The 17,670-nt window shown below is 35.8% G+C and overlaps 1 protein-coding gene across 4 annotated transcripts in view; it reads right to left on the bottom strand.

The window, feature by feature from the left end:
• LOC127969094 (exocyst complex component 6-like) overlaps positions 1 to 11,880 on the bottom strand; it is a 71,216-nt gene extending 59,336 nt beyond the window's left edge. The window contains exon 1 of one of the 4 annotated variants that reach the window (XM_052570773.1): positions 11,250 to 11,880. In XM_052570773.1, coding sequence (XP_052426733.1) covers positions 11,250 to 11,359 — 110 coding nt within the window. In that variant the 5' untranslated portion in view covers positions 11,360 to 11,880. Of the gene's footprint in view, positions 1 to 7,856; positions 8,092 to 11,249 lie in introns of those variants that run through there. The other 3 variants (XM_052570775.1, XM_052570772.1, XM_052570774.1) reach the window with 3 other exon arrangements.
• Positions 11,881 to 17,670: the final 5,790 nt, after the last annotated feature.

Genomic DNA, 17,670 nt, shown 5'->3' with positions numbered 1-17,670 from the left:
CAAAATATGTAGACTTATTAGCCACATGCACTGATTGGCTGTTATCAACTTTATTTCTGCAGTGTGATAGGCTGTTAGAAATTGGTGGATGTGTACTGGTCCAAACGCTACAATAAAAATGGAAAGCTATGCTTGTATTGTATGTAAGGAATAGACCAACTAAGATGCACTCAGCTTTTTTACACCCTACCCCTGTTGCAGTTATCTGGACGGCCCTTTCCTGCAGGCCAACTGAAAAAAGATGTGGGTCAAAACACACTAAGCTTTCTAAAACTGGTACCCACATCCATTGCATTTCAGAAGGTCATATTACCACACATAATGGGATATCCTTTCTGCGAATATGCACATATGCACACTGAACTACTATAAGCAGGGCCATGAACACAATGAGTATCCACCTTCCTGTTATTGAATTCAACAAACCAAAGATCAAAAGGTCCGGACAGCTGTCAGGAGGTACTGAAGGAAACTGAAAAAAGTAAAAGTCAAGCCTCTCCTCTTACAGCTCAAACACAAAACACAGATCATTATAAGTCTACGTACATCTAACAATCACCACAGGGCAGTAAATGAAACCAAACTACACCCTTTTGTAACATGAGCTTGAATAGGGGTCAATTACTGTGTTTACATATACACTTACACAAACAGGCTTAGGAAACAAGGTGCATTTCAGGATTTTTGCAGAAATCAAAAGCATTCATCAGGTAAATGTGAAGTTTTTCTAATGCTATTTAAGGAATTAATGAGATTTGAAAAATGCTTCCATTACTATGGAAGTCAATGGGTGCCATCAAATTTTTGGTCACCATTCTTTAAAATACCTTCTTTAAAGGCCATGTTGCAGGTTAAACACCACTTTCGATTAATGGGTACATAAATCACTAAAGATATGTATATCATTTTTAAAATGTCTCAAAAATGGGCTTAAAGACCTATTTTTTAAGTTTTTGGTATAAACGTTTTTTTTTTACACAACTCGGTGATGACGTCATGTTGGGGAGAAGTCGAGGAAAGGTAGCCTCAGTCTAGTATGATGCAGCGTTTCAGGCAACCCGTAACCCGTGTTTTTCCAACCTTAAACCTATGAAAGTGCACTGGAACGACAATCAAACCCGTGACTTCCCACCCGTGAACTAGTGTCTCATACTAGATCGATGCACTCCGAGTTCCAAGGTCACACAGCACGCGAAAAAACGATGACAGCCTATACGAATAATACTGCCTACGGATGCAGTGTTTATGCAAGTAGTACACGTTGAAAAAATTATTTTAGGTCAATGCAACGTTGCAATAAAATAAATAATCTAGTTACAATTCCTTGCGCTCAGACAGTTTGGCGTAACTTGCCTGGAACGGTACAAAGTCGTTAGTAGTGGTATGAAATAGTGATTATGAGCTCAAAAACCTGCCTGGAACACAGCATCAGAACTATAGCGAATGACTGGGATGAGGAAGGGGTAGCGAGAGCAAACATGTATGATGGCCCGCAGCTGTGTAATTTCGATCGAGCCAGCCGTGAGAGGGCAAATGAGGAATTGCCAAGAACTGATGTCCGTCAAAGCCTATGCATGGTCCGAGGAGAATGAGTGGAGAGTTGGTGAAGTGTCCTGGTGAGTTGCTATCATTTAGCATCGCAGCAATGAGCACTGGAGCTAGTTTACTAGCAGCAGTGAACAATAACGACACACACAAACACACACACACACACACACACACACATATATATACATATATACATATATATATACATATACATATATATATATATATATAATTTTCTTTATTTTTACTGTCATTGAATAGCACCGAGTGAAATCAATGTTTTCTTTATATCTAGTGGCAGTGATCATGACGTTAGTTCAGAGAAGTACCGGTAACCTTTGTCATAGTGTCGTAGAACTGTTAAATTTTGTCTTTGTCATCTAGAAATAAAAGGCATCATGCTAGCTATATGGACGTTTCTAAGCGTTTATCTCGTCCTCCGGTGAAAATGTTGTTGCAAACGTAGCCGGGTGTGTGTCGCTATGTTTGACAGGTGCTTGTGTGGGTGCCGTCCCATGTAAACTGCGTTAGAAAGCTTGTGCTGTAGGGAAGTGAGTGCGTTTGGGTCGCTATCTCTCTATCTGTCTGTCTATCTATCTATATACTGTATCTAGTCTATCTATCTATCTATCTATCTATCTATCTATCTATCTATCTATCTATATATATGTATTTATCTATAATCTGCGTTCTGTGCTATCTGAATACTCTCGTCTCTCTAGTCACTCTCAATGCGGCTTTGGTAAATTCTCTCCCCAACATGACGTGATGCAATGCATTGTGGGGGAAAGGAGACCGCTGTAAGATAGTACCTACTTTTTCGTATTATATTCCGTTTTGTGATACCCAACAACATAAAATACAATGGATAACAGTTTAAATGTTTATTACCAACAAGCAAATTGCACATATTCATTAAAACATTTACCTTGCAACACGGCCTTTAAGAGAAAATGGTTTACCACACTTGGGTTTTTTTCAGAGAACAGTGCATGGGGCAATGTAAATTCAAGCAAATTTTTGAAGATAAAGTTTAAATAAATAAATAATAAATACATGTATGCATTTAGCAGACGCTTTTATCCAAAGTGACTTACATTCAGGCTAACATTTACCTATCATACATAGTTTAAGTAACAAAGCTAAAATAACGGTAAAATATAGAGAAAGCTGATCGTAGTGAATGCAAATGTGCAATCAGGGCACATGTGTAGTCATAAAGGCAACATTTCTGTCTCAAACCACTTTTAATTAAAGTGGTTTAAATTAATTTATTAATACTGACAAATTAACACACATAAGTGCCACCCAAATGAAAAAGCTGACCGCATGATAAAGCACTTTGCCTGCACACCTTTACACTAACAAGGTATATATAACTGTAAGCAGTAGGGTTGTAAGAAAATATCGATACACATATCACGATATTTTGTTCGGCGATACTGTATTGATTCTCAAAAACGGAATATCGATTTTTAAAGAAAAGAAATTCATACAAGATTCATGGCAGTTGTTTAGTTTTGAGTTTACATCCCGACCGCTAGATAGCAGTCGTTATCTCTGAATGACAGTTAGAGTAACAAGAAATACTAGCATTAGGTCACATCACTAATATTAGCATTAATATTGGTATTCACTGCTAGTAATGGAGAATGAAAGAAGATATTGGATATTGTTAGTAATGGACAAAATATATAACACTAGCCTAGTGGTTTTTGAATATTTTGCTGCAAATATCTTACAAATTGTAACTTTAAAGGGGTTTTAGTCTGAATAAAATGCTAGTAGCAGGACTGTGAAATGAATAGATGTGATTATGATCATTTGATAAAACGAAGAGAGTGTGCCATACATTGGAGATCATTTTACTTTGTTGACTGTTTCCCATCAAGGAGACCGCTGAATGCGCCTCTTTAAATGGTTTTGTGGTGCTCGTTGTATTTTAAAACGCAATTTCAATGTTTTCAAATGACACTATAGTATTAAAAATAAAATTATCCCAAAGGTAACTGTGGCGTTTGCGACTGTGCTGCGCAGTCAGCGAACTGCTTTTTTCACATCAAACATTTTATGCAAGTATTATGACCAGTACTTTATTTGATCCTATTTTGCAAAATGTGCGCTAGGCTATTTGTTTAAAAAAAATCCAGCATTTACGGTGCATTGCATCGTGACAGTGCATGCGTGCGTGCATACGAGGTCGAGCGAGCGCAGGTTTGGCTAGATGTATTTGGAGGTTATTGCTCACATCTCTTTCTGCACATATCCAAATGTTTCCATATTCGCAATGTATCTGAATGTTAAACTATAATACTTTTTTATTTTTTTAATGTAAACTAGACGGAAAAGATGATCCTCTTCACATGAGCAAAAAACATCCTTGGCATAACAGCAGAGTGGACCGGTATACTACGGTCTATTTAAACTGACCAGTGTAACTTTTTATATGTTTGGTTGACTGTATTTTATATTAATTATGAACCGACTGCAATGTAAGTTTGAAATTAGAATGCACTTTCATGGTGCTGCTTGCTAGTGTGTTTGCAGCACTACTATTATTTATTTTTATATAATTCATTTTTTATATATATTTCAGTTTAATTGATTTTTATTTATAAAATTGTATTTATTACATTTAAATGTATATTTAAGTTTACATTAATGTTCCAACAAACTTGAAAAATTCTGCTTGATAAATGCTCTAAAACTTTTATGTAAATGATTGACAGATATTTAATACTTAATAATCAAGTCAGTGCTCAATAAATGATGATAAGTTTAGAAATTTTGTGCATCCACTTATTATTAGTGTGACATTTTAGCATGCAAATGAAGGGGAAAAATTCAAGATATCAGCCCTCAAAATCGGCAGCACATATCGGCCATAGGCTGACCCTGACCTCTAAACATTAGCATCGGCAATAGAAAAACCCATATCGGTCGATCTCTATTCTAGTTGTTATGCAATGATTTGTATTGTATAAAGCTCTATACAAATAAACTTGAAATTAAAGGGGGGGGGGGGTGAAATGCTATTTCATGCATACTGAGTTTTTTACACTGTTAAAGAGTTGGATTCCCATGCTAAACATGGACAAAGTTTCCAAAAATTAAGTTGTACATTTGAAGGAGTATTTCTGTTCTAAAAATACTCCTTCCGGTTTGTCACAAGTTTCAGAAAGTTTTTTTCGATTATGGCTCTGTGTGACGTTAGATGGAGCGGAATTTCCTTATATGGGTCCTAAGGGCACTTCTGCCAGAAGAGCGCACGCTCCCGTATAGCAGAGCAATGAGAGGCTGAGCACACTGATCAGAGCGAGAGCGTCGCAAAATGTCACAAAAGAAGTGTGTTTTTGGTTTTTGGTTGCCAGGGCAAGACAACCCTGCACAGATTACCAAAAAAAAAAAAAAAAACAGCATTAAGGGACCAGTGGATGGAGTTTATTTTTACAGAGCATCAACGGAGTTGTGCAAGTGTTTGTGTTTGTTCCCTGCATTTCGAAGATGCTTGTTTTACAAACAAGGCCCAGTTTGACGTCGGATTTGCACATTGTTTATTTCTTAAGGATAATGCAGTCCCAACGAAAAAAAGGGTCACGATCGTGTGTTGGAACCGCATGTGGTGAGTAAAACTGCTTCAAATATTTCTGTGTTGTTAACTTAGCTAATCGGCGCATAAGCACATCAAGTAAACAACATGCAATGTTGTCATCAAACTGCACTTTCCACATGTACAGCTTAAAAAAAAAAAAAAAAAGACGACATAAAGTGGAACTTAGTCATTTTCCAAACCCGCTAAGCAAATATATACAGTTTCAGTACATACCACACAGAGACGTCGTTGCTGATGCTGCTCTTGTTAAATTTCAGCCTCTGGATCTGATTCTGGATCATAAATATACGCTGAATCTGACTGTTAGAGATGGTTTGTTTTGGATGTTTTTTTCCTCACGGTAATGTCACAGCTTCCAAACGCTCTCAACGCAAAAGCCTACTCGCGCTCGTGATTCTTTAGCTCCGCCCACACGTCACGCCTCCAGCCGGTCGTGTTTTTCCGGGAAAAATCGGTACAGACTATCTTTCTCTTATGAATATAATAAAACTAAAGACTTTTTGGAGTTATGAAGGATGCAGTACTACTCTATAGGTACTCAAGATTAACAGGATATTGAGTGAAAACGAGCATTTCACCCCCCCCCCCCTTTAATTGTACTTAAAATACAGCTTTTATAAAAAATATATCCTATTCCTAAAATAAGAAATATCCCAATATATCTTGGGACTGCCTTGCTGACAGTATCGCAACGTATCGCAAAATATCGTATCATGATACATATCGTATCACCAGATTCTTTGCAATACACAGCCCTAGTAAGAAGCAGGTGAGCCTTTCCTTCAAAGACTTGCTGCTGTGTGTAAACAATATGTTACATGGACTAGGTAACATATCTGAAATCTGTGGAAAGAGAAAACACAGCTGTCATACAGTATCTGTAACGATCAGCATGACTGTGGCCTCAGGACATGTTGCATGCACTGGAATGTCAACAACTTTTTTTTTTGTTAACAACAACTTTGCTTAGATTATAGCCCAGGGCGAGTAGTGTTTTGACAGTTAACAGTTTTCTTCCAATATTTACATGAACATTGAGATATAGACGTATAGTGCAAAGGTCAGTAGACTTTTGCTGAAATCATGATTTCTAGTGTAATTAAGTCACAAACCTTACAATGAAATGCAGCTGAGCGATACTTAGACTTGATTCACAAAATCACAATAAAGCCAAAGATGTCATGACAGGATGTAGCTGGGAACTACTGAGATACTGATTTTAGCAGAAATCATTAAGCTGAAGACATCAGGACTAAAAATCACAATCTGATCAGAAGTAAAAGATCATGAAGCAAAGATGCCATGCCCATAATGAGTGTTACTGAAATCATGATTTTATCAGAAATCGTAAAGGAAGAGCAAAGTTGGCGCACCACAGCTCTTTAGAAATCATGAAGCCAAATCATGAGTGCTACTGAAATCATGAATTATTATTATTTATTTATTTTTATCAGATAAAAATAGATGCCAGGACACAGTTGAGTGCTTCTGAAATCATTTTATTTGAAAAAAAAAAGATTTCATTATGGGACACAGCTGAGAGCAACTGAAATCATGATTTTTCATAGAAATCATAAGGTCAAAGATCTCATGAAGGGGACCCAACTGAACACTACCGAATTCATGATTTGACGGCATGTTGCTGAGCATTAAATAAATCATGATTTTATCTGAAATCATGTAGTCAAAACCTCATAATAGGACACAGAGTGCTACAAAAATCATAATCTTTTATCAGAAACCATAAAGATGTCATGAGATGGAATGCAAGTATGATTTATTATCATACAGAAAATCTGTAGATCTCCTGGTGCAACACAGCGTAGCACTACCAAAATCATGAGTTTTATCAGAAACTATAAAACCATGACTTTATAATGTGACAACAGTTAAGCTCTACCGACATTATGATTAGATCAGAAATCATGAAGCCAAATACAGCAAATCTTTACTGGAATAAAAAGCATTATCATAAAAGCATGGATTCTAATGAAATATGAAACACATTATTAAATGCAAAGGTGCTGAAATCTTCAAACTGTGAGGGCCGTCGTGGTTTCTTCTGATATTATTCAAACTCAGATCACATGAGGAGATAAACCTGAGCTCAGGGCGGAATATTAATCTCCAACTCAACCCAGACTCGTTTATTAACGCCACACCCACTCATTTGATTCTTCCGCAGCTGAGATGTGTTTGGAAAAGGAAATGGACTGTATAGAAGTATCTAACCTGACAGACGTCCATTTGGCAAAACTAAAGCTATTTTGCTCGAAGCTTTCCACCTGCCGTTCATAATGCAGCGAAGGCCCAGTGACCTCAGGTGGTTACATCTTAATTTATTAAAACAGACAGATGTTCAGCAAATTATTACAAATAATTCACAAATAACATCCCCAGTCGTAAACGATGAATGACAGGAAAACAGCGATCGGTGTCACTGACTGTGTGTTTGAAATCAGTGTACAGTGTCAGTACAGCATACAGCGATCATTCATAAAAATCATCTGGGAAAACACGAATTCACATTGACACGATCAGCACTTTATTTGAGAGATTCATCAGCACTGCCAATGACATAAAGCTGCTTGAGCTGCATCTTTAGCAAACAAAGGCCTGCTTTCTGTCCATCAGACAGGAGAAACATCACCGCCATCTGAAGGGTAAATAAGAGCAGATGATGCTCATCTCTCACCGTAGCGTTGGCCCCACGCACGCCGTGTCCGTGCTCTCGATCTCCTGTAATATTCGCTCATGTTCGGTGATAGTCTCCAAGCTCTCGCTCTCCGCCATGTTGGCTCTAACCGTCACAGTGTTCATATGTGACAACGCCGACAGAGATGCAGTAACTCCAGTCCACCGATAGATGGAGCTGCAGCAGCCGGTAGCTCGCAGGGTTTACAGGCCAGAGGTCACTGTGTTGAGATTCTGTCATTGAGCTACGGACTGTGCAGAGCGATATATATATATATATATATATATATATATATATATATATATATATATATATATATAGCGGGTAAAATAAGTATTTTGGGTAAAATAAGTATTTTCACCAGATGTCGGTAATAACCAAGTAATCCATATATATATATATATATATATATATATATATATATATATATATATATATATATATATATATATAAATAATAATTTCAGAAATGTAGTTATGTGTAATAAAATGGAATAACACAGGGAAAAGTATTGAACACATGAAGAAATGGAAGTGCAAAAAGGCATGGAAAGCCAAGACACTAGCTGAAGACAATGATCCCAAACAGAGCCAAGGAAACTCTCAATTGGTTTCAGAAAAAGAAAATAAAGCTGCTACAGTGGCCCAGCCAATCACCTGACTTGAATCCAATAGAAAATGAGAACTAAAGATCAGAGTCCATAGAAGATGCCCACAGAACCTTCAAGATTTTGAAGAATAGGCCAAAATCACATCTGAGCAATGCATGCAAATAGTTTCTCCATACAGTAGGCTTCTTGAAGCAGATATTACCAACAAAGGCTTTTCTACGAAGTATTAAATCAATTTCCGTAGTTCAATACTTATTCCCTGTGTCATTCCATTTTATTACACATAACTTATATTATAGGTTAACTGAGTGAAAACATTCCATTTGAATTTACAATGTTACTATTATGACATCTTTAAATGGGCTATTAAATATGTACATATTCATATATATATACAATATCATATTCATATCGTCCCCTTGGAATTATAAGGTTCTATCTTCGTTCTGAGTAGTTTTGAGATATTAAGCTTTAAAATTTTTGTGTTCCATAGACTTCTGTAGATAGAACCTTTTTGTTTTTTCAATAAAAAATCCCAAAATGTACACAACTTAAAATAAATCATCACATAATGTAAATAAATTGTCACAGAATAAGAATATGTGAATAACTCAATTTTGACAAAAATGTCAGATAGAACCTTATAATTCCAAGGGGACGATATGTATATACACCACCAGTAAACATACTGAATCATTTTTATTACTCATACATTTTTTTGTAATTACTGTAATTACAGTATATTCACAGTTTGTGAAAAACAAAAGAATAAATAAGAAAATGTTTAAAATCTTTTTAAATACAGATGATTGTTTTATTCTTTGTAATGTGTTAAAACATTTTTGTAATGCTTAATTGTAATTACTTATGCAGTTTGTGAAAATTAAAATAATAAATTATGAAAATTTGTATATTTATTTAGTTTTAGTTTTCTAACGTTTTTGTCACATTTATACTATTGTATTTAATTATATAATTATATTATAATATATTCTTTATTTTATTATTATTAATGTTTTCCAGGCACATGCAGAGGGTGGGTGCTTGAGCACCTGCCCCTTTTCTACTTTTCTCAAAGCAAATTTATTTATTTATTTAGTAATTAAACACACTTTTGTGAAAGCCTGCTCAATCAAACTATTAGTAAAATGAATGAATAATAATATAGCCGTAAATAAAATCCACATGATGACCTTTCACCTGACGATCTCATCTGGGACGATCCCTAACATTTAGTATTTTAGCACACCGATATCTTCTATAATGTCCACGGCTGCTGGTGAGTTCTCAGTGGAGCAGTGTGCTTGTTTAGTTATATAATTAAATTATTATTATTTTACAAGAATGGCATGACAAGAGCATGTACAGCTGTCGTTTTTATTGCTGTGTGTATATATGGCATCAATATTTTCCTAATGACAATTTTATATTTGGTACATAAAGGCTTTTACGAACATCTTTTTCCCACTTTTTCTCACAGAATAAGGCAAGAAATATATCTTATAGTTTCAATACTAAATTATACATCAGTCAGTACTGTATTATTCATTTAGTTTATTTATTTATGACCTGTTAATAACTTAAAAAATACACATAAACCATATATTTTCACATTTATGTGTTTATTGTGATCACCTTTCATCAGTAACTTTTCTGCTTTTTACTCAGCTCAGCTACAGCTATAGCATGGATTTCCTGCATGTCATAAGTTATTACTTCTATGAGTCTGTTTTGGATTTTCTGCACGAGAGCCCCCTCCGGCTTCGAGCATGAATGAAACAAACACTTCATGAGAGTGTTCAGCCCTCCTCCTGATGTACATCTCCTCATCTTGGATATGAATAAAATGTCAGGTCATGCAAAGACTATCAATAATGTCTCTTTGAATTTAAATCTAGAAACCTCTGTGAACACACCTACTGTACCAAAATAAAATGCAGGGGACGAATTTACCTTTTATTAAAATTAAATATTTCAGAAATATTAAAAATGCAGCTAGCGTCGTTCTACACAAAGCAATATAAACAAAGGTTCCTGTTCTCTTTTGTTCTTGCTGTTTGATTGGGAAAATTTTAAAGGGCATTGAGGGATCTTGCCTTTTTTTGAACTATTATTATTACAGTATTTATTTAAAAACAATAGAATGCATTAAAAGAATGATCACAAAACAGATAAAACAGGCTGATTTTCTCATCCTGAATCCTGTTTTTATTATCATTATCATCCCCCCAAAAAATACATACATTTAGAACAGGATTAGAATAGAATTCTTTAAAAACAAAAAAATACTATTTTAAATATTTTTTTTATTTACAACAACAACAGTTTATACACAACAGTGTAATGTTTATATGAGCAAAACCACCATACACTGTAAACTCAATAATAATAATAATAATAATAATAATAATTCAGTTTCTCATTTCAGAGTAGTAAAACTGTTTAACTTTTAAACAAAATCTTTTCTGTGTTTCTTTTTCAAAACTGCATCACGGCATTTGCTGCATTATCAAAAGAGAAGTTTCAATCATGGACTGTTTCACACGTATCAGCAAGGAACACAGCCCTATTTAAAGCCGTGTTCCATGTGCTCCTTTCATACTTTGAGCACCTGCCCCTCTAAAGGTCTCTGCATGGCCCTGATGTATTCTACTTTAATCATTTTTTTGCTATTTGCATAACTAGCTGAAGTCATGCTTTATTAACGGTGGTACAATGACACATAAGGTTAAAGTATCCATCAAAATCATTATTATTTTATAACACATAACAGTCATTCTACCTTAAAGTTGTTCCTAGAGGCAGGTCTACTGACTCCAGTTCTGCAAAAACATTCCCGTACACCTTTCCCTCTCCTTTGTCCTCTTCTTGGGGACTGTTGCTGCTGTCCATGTCTGTTAGACTGTGTTAGACTGCATGGGAGAATCGTGCTTCCAGCAAGACATACACATACTACAGTCAGCAGAAAACTGCAACAAAGGAAAAGGGACAGACCTTGTGATCTCTATTATTTTAAATACAACAAAACAGGCTTAAGTGCTGTCCTGTTTAATATTTCCCAATTGTTCTTCAAGAGATAGAGTCACTATAAAAGACTCCGAAAAGAAGTGTGATATTGTAAATATGCTTTACACAAGTTTATGATAAGTTCATTTATAATTTTTTTTTTAAACCCATCTGTAAGAATAACCTATTACAGCATGTTTTAAATATTTGCACTTGGATTCTGCTCATGAAATTGAGAAGTGAACAAAAGAAGAATTTAACAGAGAAAGAAGAAATATTTACATCATAACTGATTACATGTAAGAGGAACCATCTGACATATTACAATTACAAAATACTGTTCTGTTTGCAAACTGATGTCTTAACAAACAGGAAATGAGGAAATGAGATCTAAAAAAGTTTGTTTGCTTTAGAAGCAAGACATTTAACCTGTTTTGTCTTGTTTTCACTCAGTTTGCTCACATTCCCTTTTAAACTATCTTTACAAAAAAGTAATATTGCAAAATATTACAATATAAAATAACTGTTTTCTATTTGAATGTATTTTAAATGTAATTTAATCCTGTGATGCAAAGCCATTACTCCAGTCTTCAGTGTCACATGATTAATTAAGGTTCTGATTAATAGACATTTAAAAAAGAAAAACTCTGCGTAGAACAGAACCTTTAAGAAAAAAAAAAGATTTGAGTCACTTTCCATAGCGAGATCTAGTGTTAGACAAAAGTTAAATCTCATTATTTCATTCAGGGGTGTGACATCACCAGTGTTTTACATCACTGTTGTTAACAATTTTGAAAAATCAGTTTTCACAGTTCATAGTCATAAACTCCCAATCAGCAAAATGACATTATTGTATTTTATTGAAGTAAAAAGCATTGCATCTTTATTTCATGAGATTACTTTATTACTAATATTCTGCATGTGACATTAGATTGCTACTGCTTCCATTTGCAATCAGTAAAAAGAGTGACAAAAATTAGAATTAAATACATTCACTTTACAACTATAGTCTGTAAATGTTAATTACAGTATAAAGCATTTTGGCCTGTTGATTATTTTTCCAGCCACACATTCAGAAGTTTTACATATCCAATATATCTTCCTACACTAACAGACAAAAACCAACTCTTACTCGAGGCCAAGCACAACAGTGTGTGTGTGTATTTAAGCATTGTTTATAAAGCACTTTGTGTTCCATCCACTCCCACACTATAAAAGTGAACAAGAGGGACTGTAATTTGTTTAAACGAGTCACATGATGATTTCACATCTGGTCATCTTCTTAGAATGATGGGTGGTCTCAACACAACTTTCACTGTTTCTCCTGTGACCTGCAATGTGACAAGTCAGTTTAAGAATAAGTGAACGTAAGACTTCTTATAGTGAGACTTCACATAGTGCAAGTACATGTAAAGCAATTGCAACTGCTACTGAGATGCCAATTATCTTAGCTTGCCCTAAAAAATTGGAAACAAGTATAGAATTTGTCAGAATGGTACATTACTACAGATACTACGTTAAAACATGCTTTTGAAAAAAGATTACCATCTGACTTCACAGTAAGGAGGTGCCCATCAAGGCTCACAGTGGCATTGTTTTTTATGATTACAATTACAAACCTGCAAAAATAAGACAAAAATGACAAATTACTAATTTTTACAACTGTAATTCTTTCAAAAGCTTTTTTACATTGTGAATTACAAGACGTCCTCCTATTGGTTTTGGTGAAATGGAGATTTGATCTCACTCCACTTCCATTACATTGCAGTGAGCAATCATCATTACTACCATAAACATTCAGGTCTTGGCACATATAATCATGGCAAACCTGTTAAAACATAAAACAGAGTTTTCATTTTTGTGCTTACAAGTCCTGCTGTCATAGTCTAAATAACATTCTTCTATGCTTACCTTATTGTGCCTACATTTTGTGCCAGTAGGTACCATGCTGAGGGCATCCTCTTCAGACTGGTCCCCAGCAGGGCCGTGCACAGACCTTTTGAGGGGCATGTGCTGAAACTGAAAAAGGGCACCCCCTCCCTTTTTTTATATCAATTATATATATTCTCTTTTTTAGCTATTCTGTTTGGTTTCATAAGCTAATTTGTATTATTTGGTTAACATTTTTATGAATGACATTGAGAAGAGGGGAAGGTGAGCAATGAGTCAAGTATTTTGGACTAACTTTTTTGAAATAAAATTTAAGTAATTATGTCCAACACTACGGTACAACTCAATTCCAGATTACAAGAAACTATAGCCATACCGTTACTATAACATATCCAACATGTTTCCGCCTACCTGGCAAAAATTTGATACTGTGGTGGACCAGGGATGTTGGTCTCTTGAAGGTCTCCTATTCACTACACTTTCCCTAAAATAAGCCAGCAATGAAAAAATAAATAAAAATAGTGTGAAAAGTACAGTTGCAGTGAAAAGCATTTCTGAAGGATCACGTGACACTGAAGAGTACTGAACTGCAGTAATGATGCTGAAAATTCAGCTTTGATCACAAAAATAAATTACATTTTAAAATATATTCAAATAGAAAACAGTTATTTAAAATTGTAAAAATATTACACTATATTAATGTTTTTGCTGTATTTTGGATCAAATAAACGAAGCCTTGGAATGAATCATGAATTACATTCTGCATGATAAAATATAAAGATTTCACAGTGATCTTCTGTAATTTTTTTTTTTTGTTACTACTACATTACTGTAGTAAAACCATGTTTTACTACTTTTTATACAGAGAGTATACGGAGAGTATACCATAACATGATTATCCTAAATGTTAAAAAATTAAGTGTATCAGCAATCATAAATAAAAGAAGAAATTTCTTAGAAATATAGTTATCTAGGTGACGAGGATCACTCGCTGCTTTGTGTAAGTTCCAGTACGAAACAGCGCGGGGGCGCACCTGTTATGATTTTCCGATGGTAAAAACAAATTATATGTTGTTGTATTACTTATCAATATATAGTTTTTGACCAGCGAATGGGTGCAAATGTTATTTATTTTTATTTTTTGTCAGTCATTAAAAAGGCGACGGCGCCTGCCGCTGCCAGGATCACATTACATTTTCATTTACAGGTTACAAACTAGTTTTTTTAGCTATATAGACGGAGCGCTCAGTTTTTCCTGTGGTAAAATGCATTTGGCCAAAATCGCATTTTATAAAAGATGAAATGCTACTATATGCCCAGGCTATTTAAGTGTTGGCTATGTATTGGCTATGACTAGATGGCAAATGCTAGCCCTCTCTCTCAGGCGACGTCCCACATGTCTCAGCCAGTCAGACAGACATCCAATAAATAAAATATGAGCCTTTATAGACACAGTGTTTAGTAGTACTTTTTCAAAAAACAAGATATTTATTTACCCTTCGCAAAACTGTTCAGCTCAACTGTTGTCTACTGTGCTGCTGCTGTGGAACTTCAGTCGATTCAATGAATATAGAGGGGGCGGAGTTATCAGCTTACTGACAGCTTGAGGATCGAATTAGATTTACACAAGCTCGTTTTAAGAACTTTCATTTGCTAAATATTTGTAAAACAGACATACAGACGTAAATGGTGACCAATAGCATTGAAAAAAAAAAAAAAAAAAAAAAAACACCTCCAAAAAAAGGGCACTTCGGAGTGTAAGGGCAAAAAGGGCATGTGCTCTGCACAGGTTGAGCCCTACCTGTGCACGTGCCTGGTCCCCAGCTATGTTGCAAAATCTCCTAAATATTACTATCACAGCTTTCTGACAGGTCACAGGGTAGTAATTCGCTCCATCACAAAATATTTATCCACAAAGCATGTTTCTATATAGGAAAAAATCTATTTAATGTAACTATGTTTGATGTATTAGCTTAGACCTAAAAAACGGGTGCTATGACAAAACTAGTGGGGGAAACCAGCACTTTAAAGGTCCCCTTCTTCGTGATTCCATGTTTTAATCTTTAGTTAGTGTGTAATGTTGTTGTTAGAGTATAAATAATATCTGTAAAATTCTAAAGCTCAAAGTTCAAGGCCAAGCGAGATATTTGATTTAACAGAATGCGCCTACAAAAAACGACCTGTTTGGACTACAGCCCTCTAGTTCCTTCAGTAATGACGTCACTAAAACAGTTTTTTTGACTAACCACCGCCCACGTGAATTCTCAAACAGGGGGTGTGCCCTTGTTGCGCTCCGAAGGAGAAGAAGGAAGAGCTGTTTGTTTTTGACGCCATGTCGTTGAAACGTTGTTTTTTTTCATCTCTGAGTCCAATCATCTTTGTTTGGGCTTCCCAGGAACGCTGTACTTGGAGATTAATGGTTACAATTTATGTTTAACTCGGTTCCCGAGTTAAATATGCACATGTAAAACTATGTGCAGCTCATTTTGCTGAGGACAGCTTGCTGAGGACAACTTTCTCAATCTCAATCAGTTTAATGCTGGATTTGCACAAATATTATTCTTGAAAGATGGAGCAGTTCCCTCTTTGTCTGGAGAAGGCGTTGTTTATGGACCACAACCGGTAAGTGTATTTTATTATTTAAGTTGGTGTGTTTAACAGTTTCTGTAACTTATTACACAAAGGGCAACGCTGTTTAGCTTTGTTAACTAGATGTTAGGGCTGTGCAAAAAAACGAATGCGGTTTTCATGCGAACCTCGTCAGTAAAAACGCTCCTCCTGTGACTATAAATACATCTCCAGCACGTTCGTTCTAGCCCAATAGCGTTACCAGGAGGTCAGCCTGCTCTCAGCTGCTGTCCAATCACAACACAGGTACCACTGGTCCAATCAGAACTCGTTACGTATTTCGGAAGGAGAGGCTTCATAGAACAAGGAAGTCATCAGCCCGTTTTTGTGACAGTGAAAACAGCAGTATACAGATAGGTGAATTGTGTGAAAAATACTGTGTTTTTTTACACGCGAAGCTTGAACACATGTTATATTGCACATTGTAAACACAATCAAAGCTTCAAAAAAGCACGTAAAACGGGACCTTTAATGCTTTGGAGCCTTAATTGTATGAACAGTTCTTTTAGTACATGAAGAATATATGGTCCGAACTATATACTTAAATTAAATTGCAAATACTATGCAGTGCATAGTATTTTAATGCACTTCCAACCCTACAACCCAGATATGAACCCTGAGTGTGCTCCTGAACCAAGTACTTACTGTCTCTTGTAAAATCTCTGTTGATCTTGGAGAAGTTTTGGACTTCTTGGTTATAAACTCATGCGTACCTGTTCCCCAAAGTCTTAGGCAGTGCTGAAGGTGAGTGGGGCATTGGCCATTATAGAGGTAACCCTGGTCCGAGCTGCAAGGTAGGCCACTCATCTTAAAATCAGTCTCTGGGCAGTGCTCCGTGAGCCCTGTGCAGTACTTTGGAATGTCACACTCATTTCCAGGTGCTTGACACAAGCTTTCAGCATCTTTTATCTAGCAAACCAAGAGAGAAAAGAGAAGCTGTAAATAACAAAAAAGAGTCAAACACAAACTTATCTAGAGTTACTCTTAACACTACACAGTAATGAGGCAATGCAAAGGTTGCTGGTTCAGGTCCCAGCAGAGTTCTAACTTTGGGCGACTTGAAAGTTTTGATGAGTTTTGGACATACAAAAGCCTCGAGGAAAAACCATCAAATGTCCAAATCACTCTTTGGTCCATTGGATAGCATATTGAGGGTTTGTGTCCAACTAGGAATTTCTTTAACACCCTTCCTCCACCCAGAAATACGTCTAGAAAAGAGTCCTGCATGACAATTATAAACTCTTATAAGCTCCTCAACAACCTTTTCAAAGCCTTCCTTGATATTTTGCTCTTCTGAGTAACCCTTCCATAGCTTCCACGGCCATAGTCTCAGCCACAGACATCATGCCCATGGACCGTTGGCTGAACGTATGATGCATACGGCACACTTTACTGGAAACACTTCAGGAATTTCAAAGTCATTATCTGATTGGTTGAATTCTACTGAATTTCTGAATTCTGCCGACTCCTTCATTGAAGAACAAAACCATTGTGTTTATAACTGTGACAGTGAGTGCTTATCTGGATCAACTAAATGCTAGATTTTCAAAAGCATTTGAAATGTTTAAAGGTCGCTGGTTTGAGTCTCATAACTGGCAGGAGTTGTAGGTGGGAGGGAGTTAATGAACAGCGCTCTTTTCCACCCTCAATACCCATGGCTGAAGTGCCCTTGAGCAAGA

The sequence above is a fragment of the Carassius gibelio genome, chromosome B12 (assembly GCF_023724105.1).
Source record: "Carassius gibelio isolate Cgi1373 ecotype wild population from Czech Republic chromosome B12, carGib1.2-hapl.c, whole genome shotgun sequence".
NCBI lineage: Eukaryota > Metazoa > Chordata > Actinopteri > Cypriniformes > Cyprinidae > Carassius > Carassius gibelio.
This window is presented reverse-complemented; position numbering and strand designations above follow the sequence as displayed.